At 34.9% G+C, this 27638-nt stretch overlaps 1 protein-coding gene across 1 annotated transcript in view; it reads right to left on the bottom strand.

Moving 5' to 3' along the window:
* Positions 1-27638, bottom strand: part of LOC115939652 (uncharacterized) — a 248716-nt gene that overhangs the window by 191855 nt on the left and 29223 nt on the right. The window contains exon 3 of the mRNA XM_081800625.1: positions 1417-1484. Within this exon, the coding sequence (XP_081656751.1) occupies positions 1417-1484 (68 nt within the window). The remainder of the gene's footprint in view (positions 1-1416; positions 1485-27638) is intronic.

The raw sequence follows: 27638 nt of genomic DNA, 5'->3' as shown, positions 1-27638 counted from the left end.
CATACATATATTATATCCATATATTATAGGCATCATTTATTTTGTATTTACTATAGGCATTATTAATATGTAAATATTTAATATTTATTAACTGCCTTTTACAGTAGTATTTTTTGTGTTAGAATCTTATAAAAAAAATTAACAAAACCCTAAAATGAATAGCATTCGTATTCAATATATTTTGTTGAATTGCTACTATGAACAAGATATTATAAAAGTAGTGAATAAGTATGGTGAGATAACCTAAAAACAGGTTATCAGACTTTCACTGTAAAGGGCAAGATACTAAATATTTTAGGCTCTGTAAGCCACTTACAGTCTCTGTCATATTATTTTTCCCCTTCTTCAACAAACATTTACAAACAGTGAAAACCTTTCTTGGCTTGGAAGCTATGTCAAAACAGGCTATGCTGGATTTGGCTCATGGCCTGTAGTTGGTTGACATTTGACCTAAAATGCTTTTAGAGTATATTACCATTAATACCACTGTGGTTTTTGAAACAAGATTTGAGTAATACCATCTGCAAATTTTCAACCACATTCAGGAACATTCATGAAAGTGACTAAAAATTGAAAATGATTACAAGTCTGCATAATTAGTCCAGAATTGTGGAAACCCAACAATTCACTAACATTATATAACAGTGAGTTATACAATAGTAACACTGCCAGAATAAGCATATAGAACACCTAAAATAGAGACAGCTGTGCATGATTTACTTTAGTTTTAGCCATAAAATTCAATATTATGTGCTGGGACTCTGAATTATGAGGCAAGGGATAAAAAGGCACAGACTTCTAGTAATGAAGTGTCAGCCACAAAAGAGAAAAATAAATGCAAATATTACATATACTTGAATAAAGACAATATTCAGTAACATAGGATGCAATTATTTGTTCATGAATCCATATTCAAAAACATTTGCACAGTTTTATTTTTAAAAACCATGCATAATGACTTCTATTTTATGTTGGAAACATTCCTCATACCCTCAAAATATATATCTCTAAAATATAAGTTTCTACTATTTGAGAGAAATTAAATTACACTATACTGATAAAATATAAACATAGTATATGTGGTTGATAATATTCCATTAATAATGTTCTGGCTAAGCCAGTTAAAAATTGCTTAGCTGTCTTTTTTTTTTAATATTGCTTTTTGATATTATTATTCTTTGGAAGATTTTTGAGAAAGTGATCATATGACATATGCATGTGTGTGCATGTGTGTGTGTATCCATTCATGTATTTTAAGAATCACTGAGTTTGAAATAGGATATTTGTTCCTAAAAGACTGTCTTTACTTTTGCCTGGAAGCTTTAGTAGTCATTATCAATCTTCTATCCTAGGGAGGGGAAAAAAAGAACTGTACTAGAACCATTTCAAGACCAATTGGCTTTATTGCCTACATACCGATTCTGCAGAATTGTTTGGGAAATGAAGCAGAAGGAAGCTGCTGAGAAAGCACAGTAGGAATCCATCTAGAAAAAAAATTAATATGAACTAAATCACATCATCTTGGTATATTACAGAGTGCCATGAAGAAGGATGAAAGAGTGACTATGTCTTAATTGAAAAAAAAAAACCAGGAGGTACATGTCTGCAATTATGAGAGCTAATTTATGTAACACACAAATAAATAATATATGATATGTTATATGTCACATTTATTACAGTAAATCATATTAAGTATTCTGATGTATACATATATAAATGCAAAATGTATATTAAAACATTAACATATATGAAATTTTCTCTTTGTGCCTTTGAAACATTTTCCAATCATTTAGCTCTGTCTTCAGGTCTGTTAATTGGAGACATTTATCTTATCGCTGGTTAAAATATGACCAGTTAACCACAGTTTAGGGTTTGAAATTCACTGGTTTAGTACTCCACTGAAACTCTAGCGGGTAGCTGCTGTGGATCAGTTGGAGCATTTCTAAAAGAAAGAGGAAATCATCTGAGAGAAGGACTTCTGTGCCCATAAAATATCCTGCAATTAGAAGCACTTCTTTTATAGAGGGATACTGAGGCACTAGAGAACTGCTGTTGAAAAAGAGGAAAAAATTGTAGTTGAGCACTTAAGCACTGAATACACATTCCCTAACTCCTGTTATTCAAGATCTGTCAGTTTATGCTCCCCATAGGTTTATTTACACAAAACATCTATCTAAATGGGAAAATAAACACATTTTACATTTTAACATGAGTTGTTCTCTTTGTTATTGTCAAATATACATTACCTAACAGCTTCATTAAGGAGATACTAAGTCAATTTTCAGGCTTCCATATCAGTGGATTCATAGAATTTCAGCATGGCCCCTGTTTGGTGAAGAAGCTGCCTTGACTAATTGTTTCCATTTACTTGTGCTGTCATTTGTTAATTATTTGAACAATACCTGCTATTTTGTTTGCTAGGATCTGTAAGGAAATACTTAAGTATTTTCCTACTCTCACGGTTTGGGTAGAAAGACATGTGAAGCACAAGAGGCTTGCTGACATAGAAGTATATGAGGAAGACATTGCAGGCATAACGAATGTATTGGTAAATTTACCTATACAGACAGTACAAACTTTAGAGAGAAAACAATGCTTTAGAATAATCTTTAAAAATTAGAAGATATTTTCCAGACATAAAAAAGGAGGAATGAAAGAAAGAGTGAAGTTTAGAAATATCAGAGGATTAACATATTTGACTATTAAGAAACCTTACATGGAGATTTTTTTTTAACCTGCTCTGATTTTTGCTTTTCTAGTAATGAAATGGCAAAAGTATTTTCCAGTAAATATAATTAGTATTAAGAAAAGAGCACAGATATTTAAATATTAAAAAGCTGTCATTAAAGTTCAGTTATCATGGAACAACAATAAAGACATTAGATATTTCTAATTCTAATCTGCTGGAACAAAATTTTGAAATAGGACATTTACATGAAGGGAGCTGAAGAGATTTAGTCCTCCAACACTGAAATGTAGCAAAACTCAAGAAGTTGCCTGTCTAATGTATTTGCAACTAAAATATTTCATTACATAAATTGTTTCATGAAAGAATGGAAAATAATTTCTCCAGTTTAAAGTAAGTGAAATATAAATTAATTATATGAAAAAAAGTTATGCTGCTCTCAAGGCAAAAATCCTCTTAACTTACAAACAGTGACAGTTGCTAGTGGCAAATCACATATCTAATAAAAAACTTACATTTTTTTTTAAAGATTTTATTTATTTATTTGAGAGAGAGAGAATGAGAGAGAGCACATGAGAGGGGGGAGGGTCAGAGGGAGAAGCAGACTCCCTGCCGAGCAGGGAGCCCGATGTGGGACTCGATCCAGGGACTCCAGGATCATGACCTGAGCCGAAGGCAGTCGCTTAACCAACTGAGCCACCCAGGCGCCCAAAAACTTACATTTTCTGATACAAGTTTTTTTTTTCACTGCTTATTCTCCACTCTGGTATAGTGAGTGAGTGGCTGAAACTTACGTCCCTCAGCTGGCAGCAGGAGGGAAGTCTAACATGTTTTTTATGTGTCTGCATATTGAAAAAAATAATTTATATAATGAAAATGGACTTCTCACTCATATCTTTACTTGCAGAAAAAAATGGAAAACTTGGCCTTAATGTATATAGACTAATCCACATAGCACATACACACCAATGAATAGAATGTTGTAAGTATGACCTTTCTTGAACTAGTGCTCCCAAATACTAAACTCTCAAATTTGGCTTTATTTAAAACAGAACAAATTTGTTCTGTTCAATACTGCATTCTCAGACTTAGCTAAAACGGCACACTTCCACAAGCATTGTATTGTATCGTCATTAGTCTGCACAGAAATACAGGGATAGCAATGATTAATAAGAGTGGGGATTGATAATGAGACAAGTATCAAGAACTGTATGATATGCAATGGTTGATATTGGCTTTATCTTTAATTTTTATCTTGAATGTGCTGAATATCCAAGACCTAGTTATATGTATTTCATCAAAATATTTTTCTCCACAATCGAAAAACATTGCCTAGAATCTTTCCAAAAATACAACAAATCCTTTAGTTAGATGCAAAAGTGTTTTTAAGTTTTGTAAGAGAGAAACACATTAAGAAACATCACTGCATATTACATAAAGTATTTATACTTCTTCATGTCCTATGCTAAGGTTTACTTTTCAAATTTATAAGGCCTCATTAAAAATTATGCCTTTAAATGCACAAGCTCCGACATGAAGATACTTTTCCCTTTTGTCTCAATAGAATCTCCTTTGTGTTTTTATAAAATTGATTTTAAAAATCTGGTATTGAAATACTATGACTTTATTTCTGAGTTAGTTCCTATCAAAGTGTCCATTTTTGTCAGATTGAAGAACTGCTATATGCAAATGGAAACAATATGTTTGAAATGAGATGACTCATTTCACTGTGTCCTCCATGTATTTTTGGAATGTGAACAGTGATGTGATAAACTACTTTTTATGTTAATTCTCATAATTCATATCCTAATTTCCACTGAAATGTCATCATTTTGTGATTTCTGTATAAAGTATGCAGTAACTTTTTTCTCTCAGAAATAAAAAATATTAAGCTAAGTAACAAATGTCACCTTCTTAGTGATGCATCACAAAATCAACACCTTATGAAACACATTTGCAATTTTGGCCTTTTCTTCCAAACCATAAATTACAACTTCATGAAACTTATTTATAATCATCATCTAAAACACAATGCTTTTTCTAAAACCCTCAAACTCAACAAATTGAGTATGCAAAGTAAAAAGTGTATAACAAGATAATTTAAATTATTAAGTATCTTACTGATTTGTGAAAAGTAATGGTTTTATATTTGGAAATGTAAAAAAAAAAAAACTGAAAACACTCAAAAGTATTTGGTGAGTAATTATCAATGAAAAATCCTAGAATAAAAGCCCTTCAAAATTGTAAGTACTTTTCTGTGCAAAATTATACAATCATCAGGCTTTGTTTTTACTTGCCTTTTCTATATTTTTAATATAGAGGCATCAATAGAAAAACACTGAACTCAGTGTCTCTCCTCCAAATAAAATATTTGCTCTAAAGGAATCTTGTAGAGATTATTTAAGCCAAATGCTCCCCAAAGAACAGTCATTTTAAGTTTTGCCTTTAAGTGTGTAATTGAAGATTATGCCTTGGGGTGGCTGGGTGGCACAGTCGGTTGAGTGTCCTACTCTTGGTTCCAGCTCAGGTTGTGAATTCAGGGCAGAGCTCCACTCAGCATGGAGTCGGCTTGAGATTCTCTCTCCCTCTCCCTCTGTCCCACCTACTGGTGCTCTCATGCTCTCTCTCTAAAAAAAAAAAAAAACAGAAAACCGATTGCTGCCTTTTACTACCAGAATAAAAAAGTATGGAAAAGATTTGCTCTGCAGCCTAAATATATTGCTATTGCCATAATTCTGTATAACAAACCCCCTGAAAAACTTGATGACTCAGCAATCATTTACTCTGCCAGGTCTGAGAGTCTATCATCTGGGGTTCACCCAATCCTCAGCGGATAATCTCTATTTCAGGCTATAGCAATGAGGCAGTTTTTATCACTGTGCATCTTTGAGTTGTTTCTACTTCACATGTCTCTTATCCTCTTCCTCATACCACCTGGCTGGCCAGAGCACATTCTCCTCAAGGTAACAGCAGAATTACAAGAGAGAACATGGCCCACTGTACAAGGGATTCTAAAGCCCCTACTTGCATCATGACTATTCACATTCCATTGACTAAAGCAAAACACATGGCTGAGCCTAAAGTCAAGGAGCAGAAAAATACACTCTGCCTTTAGTAAGAGGACTGGTAAGTTATAATATGACAAAGAGCATGGATATACAATAATGCAATTTACCATCATAGTATCGGAGGACACTGCTTCAACCTATATTTAAATTCAGTTATAATTTTGAAGACATCACTTCTTGATCATGAAGACATAGACATTATGAACAAATTTAGCAAAACATATAGGTACTCTCTATTAAAAATATTCCCTGAAATTTTAAAGTAAAGCCACTATAAAAGATGAAAGAAATTTGAGCATATTTGGTATTCCAGAGTATTATAAAATAAAAATAATAAAGATGGATGTCTCATTTAATCATCTTTCACATACAGCTTTTCAGGGGTCTATCTTAGAAATTATTACCTCAATAAAGACTAAACATTTATTATTCGAGTAGGTAAAAATTCTAATTTATGGTATCTTAACCCCCCTTTTACTAAAATAAGACTAACTCATATTTCCTTTGTCCCTTCTCAGTTCTGAAACAGTAATGTCTTGTTTCCAATTCCTCTTTTTTCCTGGATTTAGTGACCCACAGTTTCTATGTAAATCAGTTTTGAAACCTTGTTATGTATTAACACTTATCTGAGGAGCTCTTATAAAACAAAAGAAGACAAAATACAAAACACTCATGCCCACGACACTACCCCAGAAATTCTGGTTTAAACTGACTGACCCGGACTTGAGCATCATTATTGTTTAAAAATCTCATACGTGATTTTAATTAAATGAGAGGATTGAGAACCAGTGAATCCAGTGCGTACAATCCAGTGTGTATAATTGTATAAATCTTTTGGTTGCAAATATACAATGACATCAACAAAGGTGTCAACTTAAAGAAGAAAGGGAATATGATATTTTATGCATATGAATAGTCCAGGGGTGGCTTTGGGTTCAACTTGACCAAGGACTCAAAAGATGTGCCCAAGCCTTGCCTCTCTGATCTCTTAGCTCTGTGTGTGTACCATTCTCAGGGTAACCTCATGATCACAAAATAACTGTAAGCAACTCTAGGGGTGGACCTGCATTGCTCTTCATTCATATTCAATAAAAAGAGGACATCTTTTTTCCCCCAGGTATTGAAGAAAATACTATTTTTCACTTAAGTCATATTCCTTTTCCTAAGTCAATCACTGTGGTCAAAAACATGAATTTATGCTGCTTGCCTCAGGCCTAAATCCTATGTTTTACCCAAAAGCTAGGAGTAAAAATAGCAACCCCCCCCCAATGAAGGTGAACAAAATTTGGCATTCTGGTTCCATGAAACCAGACTGCAGAGCCTTTATACAGAATTCACATTTGTAATTAATAGGGGTTAACATTTATCTGTTATATGTTGTGACATATAATTTATATTATGCAGGTACATCATTCTAAATAGGGAAACAGTATTAGAATATGCAACAATTATATATTATTGTAATAACAAAGTGTTAACACTAAATACTCAATAACATGAAAGGAAATCCAATAAAATTAATTTGCCTCTTTGACTATCAGTAAAATATATTCAGAAAATTCATAAAAAGTAAAAAGAGCCTTGCAGAACTATTTTATGATCCTTTACAAATACTAATTATAGCTGGTACCATACGCAGTTTAAAATAGACCCCAAATGACTGCTGATTGACTATTATAATGGAATTCCCAAAGTAGAAATAATCAGGAAAATAAAAAATCAGAGTTTGGCATGCATGCTGTTTAATAATGTGCAAAACTGGCAGCTTTCAAACTGTTTTACTACATGAATCTAAGTAAGAAAATTATAGATAATTTTGACAGTTATAAATTCCACAAACATGATTTAAAGAGAATGTAAATGTATGAATAATCAGGATACATGTGTCCACTAAACTGGCAGATTTCATTGTTCCTAACTTAAGACATCATACAATTATTTCAATTGATTTAATCTAGGCTTCATTTACACAGGCCTAGAAAAATTATAGTTATCATTTTTATGTAAGTTTAATTACATATTATATAGGGATATCTTCCTATATCAGTATGCCTAGGTATATATTTCCAGTGATCATCTTAAGTTAAATAATCTTTTCAGTAAGGAAATGAATATTATGTTTTTTTTCATTTTAAATGTTGGCTCTGGCAATTTATAGGTGATATATAAGAATCTAATATACTTATGAATATTCTAAAATTTTAAAATTATAGTTATCTATTCTATAATTTTTAAAACTTCAAGCATAATTCACATACTTTGAACTTAATGAGAACATAAATGTATTCATAAATTATATTACTGAATATTTAATTAAAAATCGATTTCTAGTCTATTTTCTTAACAAAGATTTAAAATGTTAACAAGTGTTAAGATAACTAGTTTATAAGAACTCTATAAAATAGAAAATGGTAATTAAATAAAATAAGAAAAATTAGATATATTACAAGATGGAAATAAAACTAGAAAGTGATAAAGAGAAAAAAAATGAGAGAGAGAAAACTAGTCAAAGCAGCAGAGTATGGTAGAAATAGGTTCTCATACATTTTAAATTTCACAGGGAGAGTTTTCAGAAACTGTTTATGATTTTTAAAATCTAAATTCAACTGGGGCACATAGGTGGCTCAGTCAGTTAAGCGTTGGACTCTTGGTTTCGACCCAGGTCATGATCTCAGGGTGCTGGGGATTGAACCCCCTGTGGGGCTCCATGCTAGGCATGGAGCCTGCTTAAGATTCTCTTTCTTGGGGCCCCTAGGTGGCTCAATTGGTTGGCTTCTTGGCTTTGGCTCAGGTTATGATCTCAGAGTCATGGGATCCAGCCCTGCCCCTCCTCAGTGGGGAGGCTGCTTATCTCCCTCTCTTTCTGCCCTTCCCTCTTGACCCCCTTCACACACACACTCTCTCTCTCAAATAAATAAATCTTTAGGGTGCCTGGGTGGCTCAGTCGGTTAAGCGGCTGCCTTCGGCTCAGGTCATGATCTCAGGGTCCTGGGATTGAGCCCCGTAAAGGGCTCCTTGCTCAGCAGAGAGCCTGCTTCTCCTTCTGCCTGCCGCTCCCCCTGCTTGTGCTCTTTCTCTCACTCTCTCTCTCTCTGTGTCAAATAAATAAATAAAATCTTTAAAAAAATAAAATAAAATTGAAAAATACATCTCTAAAGAAAAGATTCTTTTTCTCCCTCTCCCTCTGCTCTTCCCCTCCCTTCTCTTTCTCTCTCCTCTAAAAAAAACCCCAAAAAACAAAAAACAAAAAAAACCAGTCAGGCCTACCGTGAACAATTAACCTTCTCAGATTAAAAAAAAAATTAAATCTAAATTCAACTACTTTCAACTTTTGCTATTCTTCCAAAATTTGATAATTCGGTGGATTAAGTGATGAATCTGGAAATATGATTATTAATGGTGTTCATTTATTTAACACATTTTTATTGAGTGCCTAGTATGTGCCAGAAGCTCTTCTAGGAAGTAAGGATAGTGTTGAAAAAAGTAAAAACACATTAACAATATCTTACCACCTGGAGCTTATGTTATGGTGAAGGAGTCAGACAAAACAAAAGAAAAATAAGTCAATTCTATGGTATATAAGATGTGACAAGTATAAAAGAAAAAGTTAAGCATAGGAGAGAAATATAAAGCATTGGGAGAGGGGTGGGTATTGAAGAGTTATATGGCAAGGCCTGAAAAGGTGACATTTGATTCAAGACCTAAAAGTGAAGAAACAAATTATATGGATATTATTGTGGACTGAAATTTTGTGACCCCACAAATTTATACGTTGAAGCCCTAAACCCCAAAGTAATGGTATTTGGAAATGAGCCCTTTGAGAGGAAATTAGATGGAGTTATGAGTTGAGGCTCTGGTCCCATTAAATCAGTGCCTATATAAGAAGTATCATAAAGCTTGCTTGCTCTCTCTGTAATGGAGGACAGAGTGAGGAGGTGATCATCTGAAAGCCAGGAAGAGAGCTCTCACCAGGAACCAAGTCAGCTGGCACCTTGATTGTGGACTTCCCTGCCTCCAAACTGTGAGAAATAAATTTGTTTCTTAAGCTACCCCATCTGTGGTATTTTGTTATGACAGCCTGAGCTGACTAATATAGATACTAACCAGAACTTGCAGTGTAGTGCCTCATTCCTGTGGTGGGAGTGGGCCTGGTGTGCTTGTGTTTGTAGAACAAGGAGACCCATTTGATTAGATGTGTGCTCAGATGTGTGGGAACAAAGAGTGGAGTGGTGGGGGATGAGTTCACAGAGGTAATTTGGGGCCTTATCATGTGCACTCTGGTAGTCATAGAAAGAATTTGGCTTTCACTGAGTGAAATGGGACATCAAGGAGGGTTTTGAGCAGAGTGGTATATTTTTTAAATATTAAGTAGAATTCTCTCATGAAACTACCTGGGCTTGAAGATTTATTTTTTGGGTGATTTTTATAGGCAAATTCAATTTTCTCAATAATTACAGGGCTATTCAAACCACCCATTTCATATTAGATAAGTTGTGGTAGTTTATACTTTTTGAAGAATTGGTTCATTTCATTTAATTTATCCAATTTATGTGTGTAGAGTTGTTCAGAGTATTCACTTATCCTTTGTTGTCTTCAGTGTGTCTGTAATGATACCCCTATTTCATTCCTGACGTAAGTAATGATGACATCTCTCTTCTTCCTCTGTTCGTTGTGGTAGTGTTTTGTCAATTGTAGCAATCTTTTCAATGAACCAGGTTTTTGATTCATTAATTTTTTCTATTCTTTTTTGAGGGGAGGGGGTTCAATTTTATTAACTTCAGTTCTTCATTATTTCCTTCCTTCTGCTTGCATTGGGTTTATTTTGCTCTTCTTTCCCAGTTTCTAGTTTCTTGGGAGGTAAAATTATTGTTTGGGACTTTTTCTCTTCTTCTATTGTTAGCATTTAATGCTATAAATTTCCCTTTGAGCACTATTTTAGCCCTATCCCACAGATTCTTATTTTTATTCTGTTCAATATATTCTTTAAAGACTTTGTGTGTGGTGGGGGGGGGGAGTTTTAGGTTTACAACAAAATTGAAAGGAAGGTACAGAGATTTCCCATATATCTCATGCCCACAAACTTGCATAGCCTTCACCACCAGAATGGTGCTAATTTTATCACGGATAAACCTACACTGACACATCATAGTCACCCAAAGTCCATAATTTACCTGAGGGTTCACTCTTGGTATTGTACATTAAATGAGTTTGGACAAATTTATTTCAATATATTAAATTTCCCTTGAGACTTTATTTTTTAAAAGATTTTATTTATTTATTTGAGAGAGAGCTCGTTCATGTACACGTGAGCTGGGGGGAGGGGCAAGGAGGAGGGAGAGGGAGAGAATCTCAAGCAGATTCTGCACTGCGCATGAGCCCAAAACAAACCTGGATCTTATAACCCTGAGATCATGACCTGAGATGAAACCAAGAGTTGGACACTTAACCAACTGAGCACCCAAGCACCCCAAGACTTTCTTTTTGATCCTGGATTAACTAGAAATGTTTAGTTTTAAGTATTTGGAAAATTTCATCTTTTGTTATCAATTTTTAGACTGATTACATGGTGGTCAGATAACATACTCTGTATGATTTATTTTCTTTTAAAGTTTATTTTATGATTTCTTTTTGAAGTTTGTTTTATGGCCCAGGATACAGTGTATCTTAATACATACTCCATGGACATTTGAAAAAAATGTGTGTGTTGTACCGTTCTTGGTTGGAGTACTCCATAAATATTGATTATATCGTGTTGGTTAGTGCACTGTGTTAGGGTTTTCTATATTCTTTCAAGGTCCAACTATAATTGGGAATTTGTCCATTTATTTTCAGTTCTATCCGTCTTGCTTCACATTATTTTCCAGCTCTGGTGTTTGGTGCATACACTTTTAGGATTGTTATATCCTTCTGGTGAATTGATCCTTTTATCATTATGTAATGTTCCTTTCTGTCCGTGGTGATTTTCTTTGGTCTAACATCAACTTTATATGATATCACTATAACTACTCTTGCTGAAGGTTCCATGGTTTACTTTTTTCAGCTTTTCACTTTCAAACTATGTATATAATTATATTTGAAGTGAATTTCTTATAGACAGCATACAGTTTCATCAGGATTTTTTAATCCACTCTACCAATCTTTCTTTCATTTGATATATTTAGACTATTTAAATTCAAAGTAATGCTGCTATGTGTAAACTCAGTTCTGTCATTTTTTTGTTTTGGTTTTGTTTTCTGTTCTGTTTTTGTTTCTCTGGGTTTTTTTTTCCTTCTTTATTGTAGGTCACATGACTACATTTTAGAAGTCCACTGTAATGTGTATACAGTGTTTTGGGGTGCATCTCTTTATAAGTTTTTTAAGTAGTTGCTCTAGCTATTATAGTGTTTATATATATAACTTATCAAAGTCTATTACTGACACATTTTACTAGTTCAAGCTTGGAATCCTTGCCTCCCTGTATATACCCCTCTGTTTATATTTGTCATAAATATTTTCTCTGTATACATTCAGAATGACATTAGATGGTTTTAATTATTGCTTCAGCCATCAAACATAAATTGGAAAGCTCAAGAGAAGAGTTTTTACTTGTTTATTACATTTAGCTATATTTTGCTCTGTATGTATTTTCCCTTCCTTCCTTCCTGATCTTCCCAGATTTCTTCTTTTATCATTTTAATTCTATCTAGAGAACTTCCTTTAGAGTAGCTCTGCTAGAAATAAATTCTCTTTGTTTTCTTTTATATGATAATGTTTGGATTTCCCCTTCATTCCTGAGGAATATTTTCACTGGATACAGAATTCTGAGTTGGAAATTTTCTTTCGGTCCGTAAAAAATATAGTACTACTGTTTTCTGTGGTCTGTGGTTTCTGAGGAGATATCTACTGTCATTTCAATTGTTTTTCCACTATATGTGAGGTTTCACTTCACTCTGGCTGCTTTCAAGACTTTTATGTTTTTGATCAGCCTTCAGAGATTTACTATGTTTCTTGACATGCATTCCATTTGGTTTATCCTGTTTGTGATTTGCAAAGCTTCCTGAATCTAGTTTTAGGATTTTTGCAAAATTTTGGAAATTTCAGCTGTTATTTCTTTAAATATTTTATCATCCTGATATATTGTATCCTTTATTTCTGTGATAAAAGTGACACAAATGTTAGATATTTAATCATAATCTCACATGTCCCTGAGCTTCTGTTCGTTTTTTCTCTATTGTTCAAATCAAGATATTTCCATTGTTCTATTTTCAAGTTCACTGACTCCTTTCTCTTTTCTAACCATTCTGCTCTTGAACCCATCCACTGAGGTTTTTTTATTGGTTATTGCATTTTTTTTTCAGTTCTAAAATTTACACTTGGGTCCTCTTTATATCCTCTATGTTTTTGGTGGAACTTTCTTTTTTTTTTTTAAAGATTTTATTTATTTATTTGAGACAGAGAGAATGAGAGAGAGAGAGCACATGAGAGGGGGGAGGGTCAGAGGGAGAAGCAGGCTCCCTGCCGAGCAGGGAGCCCGATGTGAGACTCGATCCAGGGACTCCAGGATCATGACCTGAGCCAAAAGCAGTCGCTTAACCAACTGAGCCACGCAGGCGCCCGATTTGGTGGAACTTTCTAATTTTATTTTCATTTAATTCAAGGCTGCTAGCAATTGTTCATTTAAGCATTTTTATGATGAGTGTTTTAAAATCTTTGTCAGATGATTCTAACATGTGTTCCATCTCAGTGGCATCTGTCAGTTATCTTTTCTTTCAGTTTGAGATCTTTCTAGTTCTTGTATAAGTGATTTTCTATTGAAACCTAGGTATTTTAAGTATTATAAGACTCTGGACTTAGAAGACTTAAATCTTTTTGTTTGTTTGTTTGTTTGTTTGCTTAAATCAGAGAGATTGAGCACAAGCAAGGGGAATGGCAGGCACAGGGAGAAGCAGGCTCCCCGCTGAGCAAGGAGCCCGATGTGGGACTCAATCCCAGGATTAGGATCACGTCCTATCTGAAGGCAGCCACTTAAATGGCTGAGCCACCCAGGCGTCCCGGAAGATTTAAATCTTGTGTTTTAGTACTCTCTGAAACCAGTCTGGTGTGTGAAGGGGGCTGCTCCTTCATTACTGCCAGACGGAGTGAAAGTCCAGGTTCCAAATTCAGCCTCCATGACATTTGAGGTGGGGGAGAGTATTCTCACTGCTGCTGGGTAGAGGCTGAAGTTCTGACTCTCCAAGTATTCTCCATTGACACTGTGTCTGTATGTGTACTGGGAAGGGGGGAATAATTTTGTTACTGCTGAGTGGTGGTGAAAGTCCTGATTCTCCATTAGGCCTCTTCTGACAGCATTCCAGTGAGAAGTGGGGAAGATGCTTCATTACCCTTGGGTGGTGGTGAAAGTCTACTCTTCATACAGCTTTCACTGATATCATGGAATCAGGGGGGTGGGTGGGAGGGGGGAGGGTAGAGGGCTCATTACTTCATGGCAGCAATAAAATCCATGGCTTTCCACTTAGCCTTCTGATACCACTCTGCTATCCCTGCTTGCCTTCTCTGATAACACCTTGGTATCCCCACATGGCCTTGGCTGGCATGGGTGTGGTTGGGTCCATAGATTTTTTTTTCTTTTGATGTTTGATGGAGTAGATTGAATATTATCTGCCCCTTTCCTGGTCTAATGGCCAGAGAAAGTAGGTTTTATATTCCAGTTGGTATTTCTGGGTTTCTTACTTCCCAAGGATGCAGTCTGGAATATATGGAGCAAAAAGAAAACACCAAGGACCTTTCCACTATATTGTTTCTTGGGTCCTGAAAGATTTCTAGCTGGTTTGCCTTCTTCTCTCCACTTTTAAGAGTCTTCTTAAGTTTGTTTTACATATAATATCCAGGAATTTTAGTTATACTTACTGGGAGGAATAGGAAAAACTAAATCTACTCCACTTTCCCAGAGGAGATAGCCTCACTCAGGTTAACCATGACTCTGACAGGTATGTAGCAAATAAGAGGCAAGTATAGAATCAAGGAGAGTAAATAAGAGGCTATTACCATAATCTAGGGGACTTAAATGAGCATAGTAACTTTGAAGATGATGAGAGGTGGTTAGATTCTAGATATATTGTTAAAATAAAAGAACTAATATTTGCTGAGGATTTAGATATAGAATAAAAGATAAATAGAGCAATGAAGTGTAATTCTAAAAATTTTAGTCTAAGCTATGGAGTTACCTTCAGCTGCAATGAGGAAGACTATGGATGGGATCAAACTGAAGGGAATGAGAGGTCATAAGTATGGTTTTCATATGACATTAAGTGGTAATTATTAAACATCTAACTGGAAATATTACATAGTCATTGGAGATGTGATTCAGAGTTCCCTGGAGAGGCCTGAGCTGGACATATAAATTTGGAAGTCATTATAGTATTTAAAACCGTGACAATAAAAAAAGATCATAAGGAAAGGACACAGCTAGAGATATAGACAAAAGACAGCCCTATGGTTCTCACATGTTAAAAGGTATGGGAAAAGAGGGATCTAAAAGAAGAATTAGAAGAACTAGCCAGAAAGATGAAGAAAAATCAGAGTATGGCATCTTGAAACCAAGTGAAGAAAGTATGCCAAGAAGAAGGGTGAGGTCATCAAAATGAAATATTTCTGATAAGTCAAGTGTCATGAAGTCTGAGATTTATGAATGGATTTGTTATATGTAATAAAAGATTTATTAGTTTCTGATGGTTTCCATAGCAAATTACCACAAACTGAGTGGCTTAAAAAACAAACTTATTCTAATCTCACAGTTCTGGAAGCCAGAAGTCTGAAATAAAGGAGGGAGGGATGCCCTTCCTCTGGAGACTCCAGGGGAGAACCCATTCCGTACCTCTTCTAGTGAGGAGCTGGAAAGGATATATGCTAGCCATCTTTGGCCTGTGGCCTTTAACTCCAATATTTGCCTCCATTTTAACATAGCCTTCTCCTAAGTGTGTAATCTCCCTCTTCCTTTCTCTTACAAAGACACTGGTGATGGCATTTAGGTTCCAACTAGATAACACAAAATATTTTTCTCATCTCAATATCCTTAAATTAGTCACATCTGTATAAACTTTACCAGGTTAAGGTAATACTGACAGGTTCCAGGGTTTAGGACATTGGGCCGATCCTTGCAAGCTATTATCAGCCTACCACAACAGACAAAACACATAGATAAAATACATTAAATTGTTAATAATTTATCAAGATGTTAAATGAGACAATAACTGTTTTCTCAGAATCAGGACCAAAGGGCAGTGCCGAGAACAATGGTGACAAGTACCCATTGCCAGGCTTGAAACAAGGAAACAAAACCAGCCTTATAATGTCCACAGCACATTCATTGCTGGCCTGCATGAGATATGCCTAGAGGCACTGTAGAGAATCTTTAGAGATTATTTGGAGGAAAACCTCTTTGAGGTATTTCCATTCTCATGGCCAGATGAAGTAAGTGGAAGGAAAACACTCAAAGAAGTGGGAAGGGTAACTGCCAGAAAGGAAAACGCACCTCAGCTGAATGTATGCAGAACTACAAAAATCAAAAGGCCCAGAGCTGCTGAGAGACTACAGCAGAGAGCAGCAAAGAACAACATGTCCCTTGAGCTTGGATATCCTTTCCTAGAAAAGACTGAAGCTTCTCAGTGTGACAAGGTTAAAAAGGAGAGGACAGGCAAAAATGTGCAGCATTTCTTGTGGGCCAGTTGGGAAAGAGCAACTATGGCCTGATAGAAACCATCTTGAATGAATACAATCTGAGAGGAATGGCTGCCTCTTGGCTTGTGTGGGGCCCAACAGAATGTTCTTAGAGACACCAAGGCAAGAGAAAGGAGGGAGCTAGAAGAGGCCAGACAGGGAGTGTAACACATGCCAAGGAGAGGCAACCAACAGTGAGAATCCAAGAACACAAGTAAAGCTGTCTCCCACTGATGGATGCCCATCTCAGCATCCTTGGGAAAGCAAAAGCAGCAGAATGAGTTGTGTGAAATGAGGAGGTGGATAAAGAAGAACAAAGGTACATTCAAGGTGTGGGTCCCCTATAATTGAAATGGGAAGAAGTCAGCCTGAGCTACTTCAAATTTGACATGAGATAGAAGTTTTTGTTTAGATACTAGAATTTTTTCATAAATAGAAATTATTTATTTATTTTTTTTTTAAAGATTTTATTTATTTATTTGACAGAGAGAGACACAGCGAGAGAGGGAACACAAGCAGGGGGAGTGGGAGAGGGAGAAGCAGGCTCCCCGCAGAGCAGGGAGCCCGATGCGGGACTCGATCCCAGGACCGTGGGATCATGACCTGAGCTGAAGGCAGTCGCTTAACCAACTGAGCCACCCAGGCGCCCATAAATAGAAATTATTTAATACTGTTAAAGGCTGTTAATACATGAAAATATCTGAAAACCTGTGAGATCTAATAGATGAGAAGAAATTCTAGAGTTTTTTTTTCTGTGGGAAGACACTGAAAGGAAAAGAATAAAAACAGTGTTTCCTAACTATACTCTCTCAAGCTCAGATCTCTTTATAAGGAATATATTAGTAACATATGGGTCATATTATATGTGAATCAATATACTGTTTCCCCAGTAAATCAATCAGTGAATTGATTTAGAGCTTCATGCTCTGTATAAACTACCTTAGCAATTTTGGATCACCTCCTATCATGACGATGTTCTCTCTCCATCCCTTCCTGCCTCATGCTGATACTAAAAAGGCAATTGTCTCATCTCACAGAAGAAAGTTCATCAATGGAGGATATTCCTCCATAGCAAAGAAAGCACACATTTCCCTATGCCCCAAACTGCTCCAAACTCAAAAGTACATACTTTCAGTCTATGTTGAAATATATGTTAAAACGCCAAAACTACTTTAGGGGGGACTATGAATACAACTAAAAAAGGAAGAAATAAAGGATTTTCTCCCATTCAAAACGTAGCAACAAATATGAGAGTAATTTTTTCCAGAGTTGGGAAAGGCTTGAATCTTTACAGTGGAAATAGAGGACCCACAGCCCAAACATTTTGCTGGGTGAAGCAGTGCATGGAAAGAATCTACTGCAACATAGAGAAAAACAGATTTTAAAAAGTATCTTGATGTAACAGAAGTTAGCAATCAAAATAAGCTTCACTGGTGATTTGTGTGATTTGGGGACTGCAGCTGCCCATCCTGCCAACTAACCCAGGAAAGGTAGCCCAGCTGTTTCCAGTGAAGAACTGCAACAATGGGAATTCTGTTCTCTGGGAGACAGGAGGATTAGCTGCCAATGATCCCAGTTGTGTGTAGGACCACACACAACTCAATTCAAACAAAAACCCAAAGTACAGCATTTGTGTGCCATGATATTTGTAAAATTCTGAGTTAATCCCCTAAAGGAATATACCATTCATGAAATAATTATAAATAGAGCAGTACCACTAAATAGTCTTTTTGAAAAAAATGACTTGAAAAATGTTCACTGGTCTCTAAGTTATTTAAATAGCTGCCCATTTTACTATCTAAATTGCTTATAAAATATTTTTACTTTTTCCCCCCTGACGATATGTTTAGAAGTAAAAATTATAGGAACAATGACTGCTTCATTTGATGGCAGTCCATGGGTGTGCCCGACTCATTCTTCATTATATGGTTAGCCTTCCCTTTGAACGTTCATTTTTCCTCCCCCATTACTATTTAGGAAAATAAAATTTGGCTCTATTTTAATTAATAAAATGCCTTTTTAAAGGATACTTGTCTCTGTTTGGAAAGAACCGCATGCCTCAATATAAAAATGGAAAATGAACAATGCCAAAGAGGGAAGGTCTGATCTTTGGTTTGTTATATACTTGCTTAAAGTGCTTCCTTGGTTCTCTCTGACCCACAGGAGAAAGCTCAAATGTTTTCAGGGCCTAAAAGTCCTCATTCCCACATCTCATCCTCAGTCACATCTCCAACTGCTCCCTGCTTTTCCCCCTATAATTTGAAAAAGTAACTTTTCAGCTTTCCATAATTGTCATTTTTTTAATTCCTCTGTGGTTTGTCAGATGTAATGTTCTTTGCCGGTAATAAATGCCTTTCTGCAAACTTCAATCCACCTAGCAAACGTTTGCTCATTTTTTAAAGATCCAGATCAAATTTCACTGTAAGTAGCTTTTCTTGAGCAATTTCATGCAGAAATCCTGTACCATCCCTTATGCTTTTATGTACTTTTATAATAGTCCTATCACACTGTATGACAATGGATTGTTTATGAGTGTATCTCACTCCAGTGAATTGTTGAGTTCTTTGAAGACAAGTGTTTGTGAAATTAAAATCTATTTTTCTAGGACCTTATGTTAACTGCTTGCTATACAGTAGACATTAAGTAAATATTTCTTATATTTATGAAAAACAATGTGCCAATGACTAAATTTTTTATGCCTCAGTACCAACCAACCACAGGGTGCTGTCTCTCAGCCTACAGCCTTCCCCAACCTGCACTTGTGATCAGGACTTGAAGCAGAAGATGGTCATGCTTTTTGATTGACAGGCCCTAACAAAAAGTGGAAAGCTCAGCTAAGAACTGCTTCAAAGCATCTCCTTGTTCCATTGCCCACATCCCTATTTAATAGTGTCCTAACAACATACAACCAAGCAAACAAACAAAAAAAGGGAAAACTATTACTAAAAACCAAAAACCCACATTGAAAGAGAAAAAGAGAGGTTTTGTTTTTGTTTTTTGTAGATACTATTAAGGTGTGGGTAAATAATGCCAAAGTATGTTACTACTGGTCCTTTTCTCCAGGGCCTTATTCTTTTTATGCAAATGTTACATTAATAGTCAAAATAGTTCAGAGATATGTACAGAAACATGTCATCCAAATATTTTAATTCCACCTTCTAAAGTAATCAGAATGATCAATTTGGTATCTATCCCCATATATGTCTTTTTTATGCGGGTGGAGTGTATTTGGAATGTACTGTTTGCTTTTTAATGATATTGAGATCCAACATAATTATGCATTCTTCTTTTTTAGACTTCACTTTTCTCTTCCTTTTCCAACTTTGACCAAAGTCTGAAACACATCAGGACTAGCATTCCTAGAGGGTAGCTAATGCTTGATGACCTTCTTCCTCTTTCACTTAACACTGAATGTGACATATTTTGCCCCACTTTGCAGACCTTCAGTCACTAGGAAATCAAACAGGATTATAATTTCTGTACTTCAAAGGATGTCATTTTACACAACAGCAATTTGCAACACCAAAACAAGTCTGATTAGGTTCTCTCTCCCTCTCCCCCCATTTCCATGTCTCTCTCTCTCTCTCTCTCTCTCCTCTCATGCATATGCAAACACACATGCCTACCTAGAGGCAGAAGCAATGCCTCTACTCTGAAGTTCACTCTTTGTCCATTTTCAATATCAGAGGGGGGGAAATCGGAGGGGGAGATGAATCATGAGAGACGATGGACTCTGAGAAACAAACTGAGGGTTCTAGAGGGAGGGGGTGGGGGGATGGGTTATCCTGGTGATGGGTATTAAAGAGGGCACATACTGCATGGAGCACTGGGTGTTATACGCAAACAATGTATCATGGAACACTACATCAAAAACTAATGATGTAATGTTGGTGATTAACATAACATAAAAAAAAAAGTGGCTCTACTCGAGGAGGATTTTATTTAGTGAAGCAGGGCTTACTAACTCATTCAGCACAGGGACAATGCTTACCCATGTCACCCCTAACAAATCATATTTTGTACACTCTAAGTGCCAAATGGATGAATAAATTTGCTGAAATGAATGAATAAATTTCACACTATATTCACCATTTTAGCTGTCTTTATACATTACAAAGTCCATGGTATTCTGATCAATAGATCTTTATTTTCCTCCTTTCCTGGTGGTCATTGTTTAAAATATTTCTAATGAAGCCATGTTAATGCCATTCAAAGCCATATAATTTATAATTGGAATTTAAATTTTACTCTGAAATTCTGTCAGGAAGAACTTTATAAATATTTATGTTTGACACAAAATTTAAAATAACTGGGAAGAAGAACAGCAAGTAGGAATTGTAGATCAATGGTAGTAATGATCGTAGTAGGACAGTAGAAATGTTTTTTCACTGAAGCAGAAATATATAGGCCTGAAAGATGTTTATTTTCAGTTTACGTTCTGTCTTCTCATTTTTCCTTATGATTATACTCTCATATTTAGATTTCCTCTCTTTAAATCTATTTTGTCTTTTACCACTATATATATCCTAAAATGTTCCATTCTGCTTTTCATGCATTCTGCTTTCAACTTCTTTTGTTCCTCCCTAAATACAAACAAGATTTTTAAAAATAGCAATACTGTCTTATCAAAAATAACTTAAAAATTACCTAATACCTATGTTTCATAACATAGTAGACATGTCTATCATTTTCTCTTTCTTTTTATGTATATTTTTGTCTTTGTAATCCAACGAAAGGTGGCAATAGAGAGCATAAAGAGATTAACTAATTTTTCTGAAATTTCATTTTATAGCTGAGGAGACTGAGACCCCAAAATGCCAAATATCTTATCGACAGTTATATATAGCTAGTTTGAGCAGATCCTGACCTACAGATATGTCTACTGACATTCAGTCTGTGTTCTTTCCACTACACTTACATTATCTTTCAAATAAATCCAGTATTTTTCCACAATTGCTTAATTTGATGCCATCATTTAAGTTGGTATTAATATTAAATGTTTATTATAAAAAGAAAATAAATTAATACCATTTTATTAAAAGCATACTACAAAGGCAATAATTCAGCTGTATGTGTTTCTAATAAGAAAAAACATAATCTGTGATATTGATAGCTTTGTATTTTGTAAAATAATAACCTGATATTTAATAACTTCAATTAATACTTTTCAACTGCCAGACTAATACTAACAAGTTTGTCACAGAGTTTCTAAATTATGCCCACAAAATAATAATAGTTCCTTTTAAACATGAAGGAAAGTAATAAGAGACTTTAAACATGTACTCATAACCTGCAATGGAAAGAACCACACACATACACCAACAGTTTTAAATTAATGCTCAGAGGTGTACCAAAAGTATTTTTATTATATAAAGCTCCAAACATTGGCGTAAAAGAGAAGTCAACTATAAAAATAGATGATGTTTGTTATAGTTACCACTGGCATTTTTGAAATTATCTAAATACTCTAATCTAAAAGAAGTGATTTACTTTATCATTTACTATACTGACGAGTATGTCAAAGATATTATTCTAAATTTTTTTTCCAATAGTATGACCTAATTGCCCCCTCTATAAACACCCTTATTTGCTCACATGACCTCTACTGCTAAATTATCTAAGTTTATTAGAATATTTAGCAGGATCGTTAGCTTCTTGGGAAGAAGGGGATGTTGTAGCAGAGAACTGTTTAGAACTATAAAAACTAATAAAAAATTAGTTGTAAAATTTCAATAAGAACTTGATTCTAACTTTAAAATCTTAGAAAGGGTTGCTTCTCCTTCCAAGATGTTCAAGTAGGAACCAAATTCTTAATTAAATTTCACACATACACATACATATACATACACACATGTGTATTTATGTGTATATGCACATGTGTATATGTGTATATATATGACATTAGTAGTAGCAGACCTGAAGAGCAGCCCTATAGCTTAGCAAAACCACCATTTCCTTCTGCTGTGCTCTGCTCTGTCCTTTCCTGGAACATCTTCAATGCTTTACACATTCTCAGCAACTATTTTGACCTTGTCCTTTACCTTTTATTTATTTGTTTATTTATTTTTTAAAGATTTTATTTATTTATTTGACAGATGAGACAAAGCTAGAGATGGAACACAAGCAGGGGGAGTGGGAGAGGGAGAAGCAGGCTTCCCGCCGAGCAGGGAGCCCGATGCAGGGCTCGATCTCAGGACCTTGGGACCATGACCTGAGCCGAAGGCAGATGCTTAACAACTGAGCCCTTTACCTTTTAAATCATAGCATGCACATAAGTACTAGTAAGGACCACTGAAAACCAGAATTTATTTTTTTTATGCTTTAAAAATTAAATCACTTAAATCACACATGAGCAAATACAGGTTTAGTGTATGGATATTTGATATTAATGAGTTCACAGAAAACTGTGCCAAGAAATATTTGCCAGAAAAAGGAAATATGGAAGGGGATAAATTAAATATATATTGTAATGTCATGCAGACACTGAGGTGTCTTTTTCTGATTTAATAGTAATAAAACCTATGCCATTAGCCCAAAAATTATTTTGATAGAGATTTATTGCAATATACAAAATTATGTGGTTTTGTAAATAGATTCAAGAAAGTTTCTTTGCTGTATACACTTATTAGAGCATTTTACAATGTGGAGTACAAAATGTCATAGACACTCAATAACTCCTTTGACTTAATAAAAATAACCTACCAGTTTCTTTAATTCAGTATAGTACAGGAATAATTCTACATGTAAAAACCAAATGTTTCTGAAAATATTTTTGTAAGAGTAAAGTGATAATCCTAAGCAATTAAGTTTCTTAATTTGATTATTTAGCAGAGGTATCACAACAATTAGTGGAAGAATTAAAGTTCAATGCTCTTCAAATTGATGTTTATATCCTTTGAGAATGGAACAGGGTACTCGCTTGCTGGAAAGCTGTTTAAGTTTGGATTTGGGGTGAAAGTAAAAGAAATGTTCACTTATTTGAGTGTATTCTGTGAAAACTGACTACACATGTCACATACCATCTCAGTTCAAAACACTACTGGTGATAGTGACCACTTACTTGTTTTTCTTACCTGCTGATCATCATGTTATTGCTCATCTAGGATTATCTCATTAAGTATGTACAACTCCTAATAAGGATGTTTTACATGAGAAAACTCTATTTCATATATGAGAAAACTGAGACTCATATACGATATATAAGGCAAGATCATATGTTGAGTGACAACAAAGAAATGTGATCACAGATCTCATAAACCCCCAATAGTAGTATTTTATAAGAGTAAAATATAGGCAGAAGCATTAAGGCCACTAAAATATACACTGAATAGAAAAACAAGGCTAAAATTTGTGATTATTTTAGAACATGTGAAGAAGAATAAAATTAATTCAATTACTTCAATTAATTAATTCCAATATTAATGACGGATGGTTCCATTAGAAGAGGGAAAAATGAAGGGGGGGAATCAGCGGGAGACAAACCATGAGAGACCATGGACTCTGAGAAACAAACTGAGGGTTCTAGAGGGGAGGGCGGTAGGGGGATGGGTTAGTCTGGCGATGGGTTATTAAAGAGGGCACGTACTGAATGGAGCATTCGGTGTAATACGCAAACAATGAATCATGGAACACTACATCAAAAACTAATGATGTAATGTATGGTGATTAACATAACATAATAAAAAAAAAAAGAAGAGGGAGAGTCTCCTATCTAGCTGTCTGTTCAATTCTTCTCTAATGATTTTGGTTCCTCACAGTGAGAACTATCTCATCATTTTGCAGTTTCCATTTATGTGGATTTGTAATATTAATTAAATGATTTAAATTTTTAGAGGATAAATCCTTGTGATATAGGGATATAAAATATTCAATCTATATAGGAATTTTTTGATCTTACAATAATAAAAGCTATTATTATCTTTTTCACATAGAAAAGTATAAAGAATTTTCAGGCTTATCAAATGCAGAATCATAATTACTAAAATCATAATTTTTTCAAGTCCAAAGGTATGACAGTCATCCCTTGTTTAAAAAAATTATGCAACTGTTAAGACACGAACATGCCCTTCATACACCACTGTGTGATATATAGATTTCTACATTACTCTCAAAGATTCTATATGCACTTTAGAAAATCTAGATAAGTTCCGAAAAATGTCCATCCTTTCATTTATTTGTTTTTACTCTCTTTCCCATAGAAAAACTAATATAAATTCTTACGCCTGGGGTCTTGTGAGGAGCCAGTTGCTCTTTAGAGAAGGTAGCTTTACCAACAGAGCAGCGTGTTTTCTCACCAGTTCTAGATGGCAGTAATCATTAAACCATTATGCAGAAGCTATTGGAAATGTTACACAATGGTAAGTACACATATATCCTTAAACATACTTATCTATAACCAATTTACATTACTCTATTACGGATCACTTTCTAAAATTCTCAGCCCACCAAAATAATTCCACATCTATTTCACTCAGCAATGATTTTCCAACAATGACTAACTGGTATGTGCTGTGCTTCGTTAAGCATTCCCTTCTGTTTCTATTCTTCATAATTTGGCAACTAAGCTTTACAAGTTGACATATGGAATTTACAGTCAAAACTACCTCAAATGAGCTCTTTAAGTAAACCTTAATGAAGAATGATGCAATCCAAGAAGAACAAAAACATCTTGGTCTCATTTTTTTCTTTTTTAGAAAACTATCAAAATACCAGCATTTAATATGATTATAATTCTTCTACTGCCATAATTGAAATTAATTAACAGACAATAACAATTTCCAGACAGAAACATTAGAGCTGAAAGATATACTAACATTGATACACAAGCGTTTCCACACTGGGTAGTAAGGCAGTTAAAAATCACTGGTACCATGTTAGTGCTTACATTCCAATTTGATGCAATGGAAGGTATGTTACTCATTGTGGACTTTAATGGTGATATAATATGTTTGTTTTTCTTTAATATCCACAATAGAAAAACCAATGAATTGGTTGATTTTTATCATGGCAACTGAACTCACTCACAGTACAGGTAAAATACACAAGTACACACAAACATTCACTTACATGATTGAAAACTGTTGACAGACAGAGGGAGAGAGAGAGAGAAAAAGGGAGTGCACACAGAGGGAGTGCAAGCCATGAGTAAAACTGTTTATAGGATTTAGGGGGTGGGACGTATATGAATAGGTGGAGTCCAGGGAATTTTAGGGCAGTGGAGCTGTTCTGTATGTTAGTATGATGGTGGCTACACATTGTTCTACATTTGTTAAAATCCAAAGAATGCATAACATAAAGAATGAACTCTAATGTAGACAGTGGATTTGGTTGATAATGATGTGTCCATGTTAGTTTACTGACTGTAGTGAATGTACTACATTTGTGTGGGACATTGATGGTGTGGGAGGCTGGGTATGTGTGTGGAGAGCTGATATATGGGTAATCTCTATACCTTCCACTTAATTTTGCTGTGAACCTAAAACTGCTTTAAAAAATAAAGTCGATTACTTAAAAATAAAAAAAATTAAAAAAACTGTTTATATTTGGACACACTATATATTAGAATAAAATAAGACCTCGGTTCCATGCATTTCAAACACATTACCTTATTTGATTTGAAAAATTTGAGCACTGACAGAAAAATTAATTTCTTCAAATATGAAATCCACACAGAAACAAGTCACTTATTGAGAGAAATTTTTTGGAAAACATATTTCTGAAAAAGGACTTGGATCCAAAATATGCAAAGAACTCTTAAAACTCAATAATAAGAAAACTAACAACCCAATTAAAATATTTTCAAGATATCGGAGTACCAACAAAGATAACACAAATGACAAATAAGTACATCAAAAGAAAATCAACATGATTGGTCATAGGGAATTGCAAATGTAAAAAAAAAAAGAGATACCCCAACACACCAATTAAAATGGCTAAAATCTAAGACACTGACAATTTCAAATGCTGACAAGGACATGGAGCAACAGGAACTCTCATTCTGTGCTAGTGAGATTGAAAAATGGCATAGCTGCTCTGGAAAATAGTTTGGCAGTTTCCTACAAAGCTAAAAATAGTCTTACCGTAATATTCAATAATTGCGCTCCTGGGTATTTAATCAAATGGCACAAAAACCTGCTCATGAATGTTTCTAACAGCTTATTTTCAATTTCCCAAAACTAAAAACACCAAGATGCCCTTCAACAGATGAATGGATAAACAAGCTGTTACATCTTTATAGGGGAATATTATTTAGCAATAAAAAATAATTACCAAGTAATTAACATACATAGATGAATCTTAAATGCCTATTGTTAATTGAAAGAAGTCAGACTCAAAAAATTACATGCCCTATGGTTCCAACTGTATTAATTTCTGAGCAGGACAAATTATAGAGGCACTAAAAACATCAGGATATGCCAGAAGTTCTGGAGAAGAGGTGGGGACAAGGTGAAATACAAGGGATTTTTTTTTTTTTAGGATGGTGAAACTATTCTCTATAATACTGTGATTGTGGATATATGACAGTATGCATTTGTCAAAATCAATTGAACTTTACAGTACAAAGAATGAACCTTACATGTACAAGTAAAAACAATTAGGAGGCTGGGTATATCTTTAGGATGGAATGCAGAGTATGACAAAACCATCTAACTGTCTTATGCAAAACCTCACTGAAGAAATTTGGGAGACAGGTACTGACCAAAGTAAATCTGGAAATGAATGGAGTCTTTAAGACTAAAAGAAAAACAAAGACACTGCATTATACCTGATAAGAGTATTCCCCACAGCAATATGGGTTAGAAATTTCTATACTGTTGTACACACACATAGCAATTGAACAATTAGGTAAAGCTGGGAAAATGGTATTAGCTAATCATGGATAGAAAAAGGGGAGAAGGAAAAGGCTGCTCATTAAAGAGAGGGCTCTATCTCCTGAAGGAAAGGAAGAAAACAACAGGGAAAGGAAAGCAAGGATGCCACATTCTCTCTACTTTGGAATGAGATGAGACTTCAAAGCATAAGACTGACCACATATCCCAAGTCATGTGTCTGGGGAAATGGATTGGTGATAGATTAAAGTACACATGTGACAGAAGGAACCACAACTCAAATCATGGGCATGGCTGAGGTGACTATGCTATGCCAATTTCCTCCAGAACAAGCCACTGTCTGTTCCAAGAGGCAGAACC

Source organism: Leptonychotes weddellii, chromosome 12, assembly GCF_054177405.1.
Source record: "Leptonychotes weddellii isolate Sample4059 chromosome 12, ASM5417740v2, whole genome shotgun sequence".
NCBI classification, from domain to species: Eukaryota; Metazoa; Chordata; class Mammalia; order Carnivora; family Phocidae; genus Leptonychotes; species Leptonychotes weddellii.
This window is presented reverse-complemented; position numbering and strand designations above follow the sequence as displayed.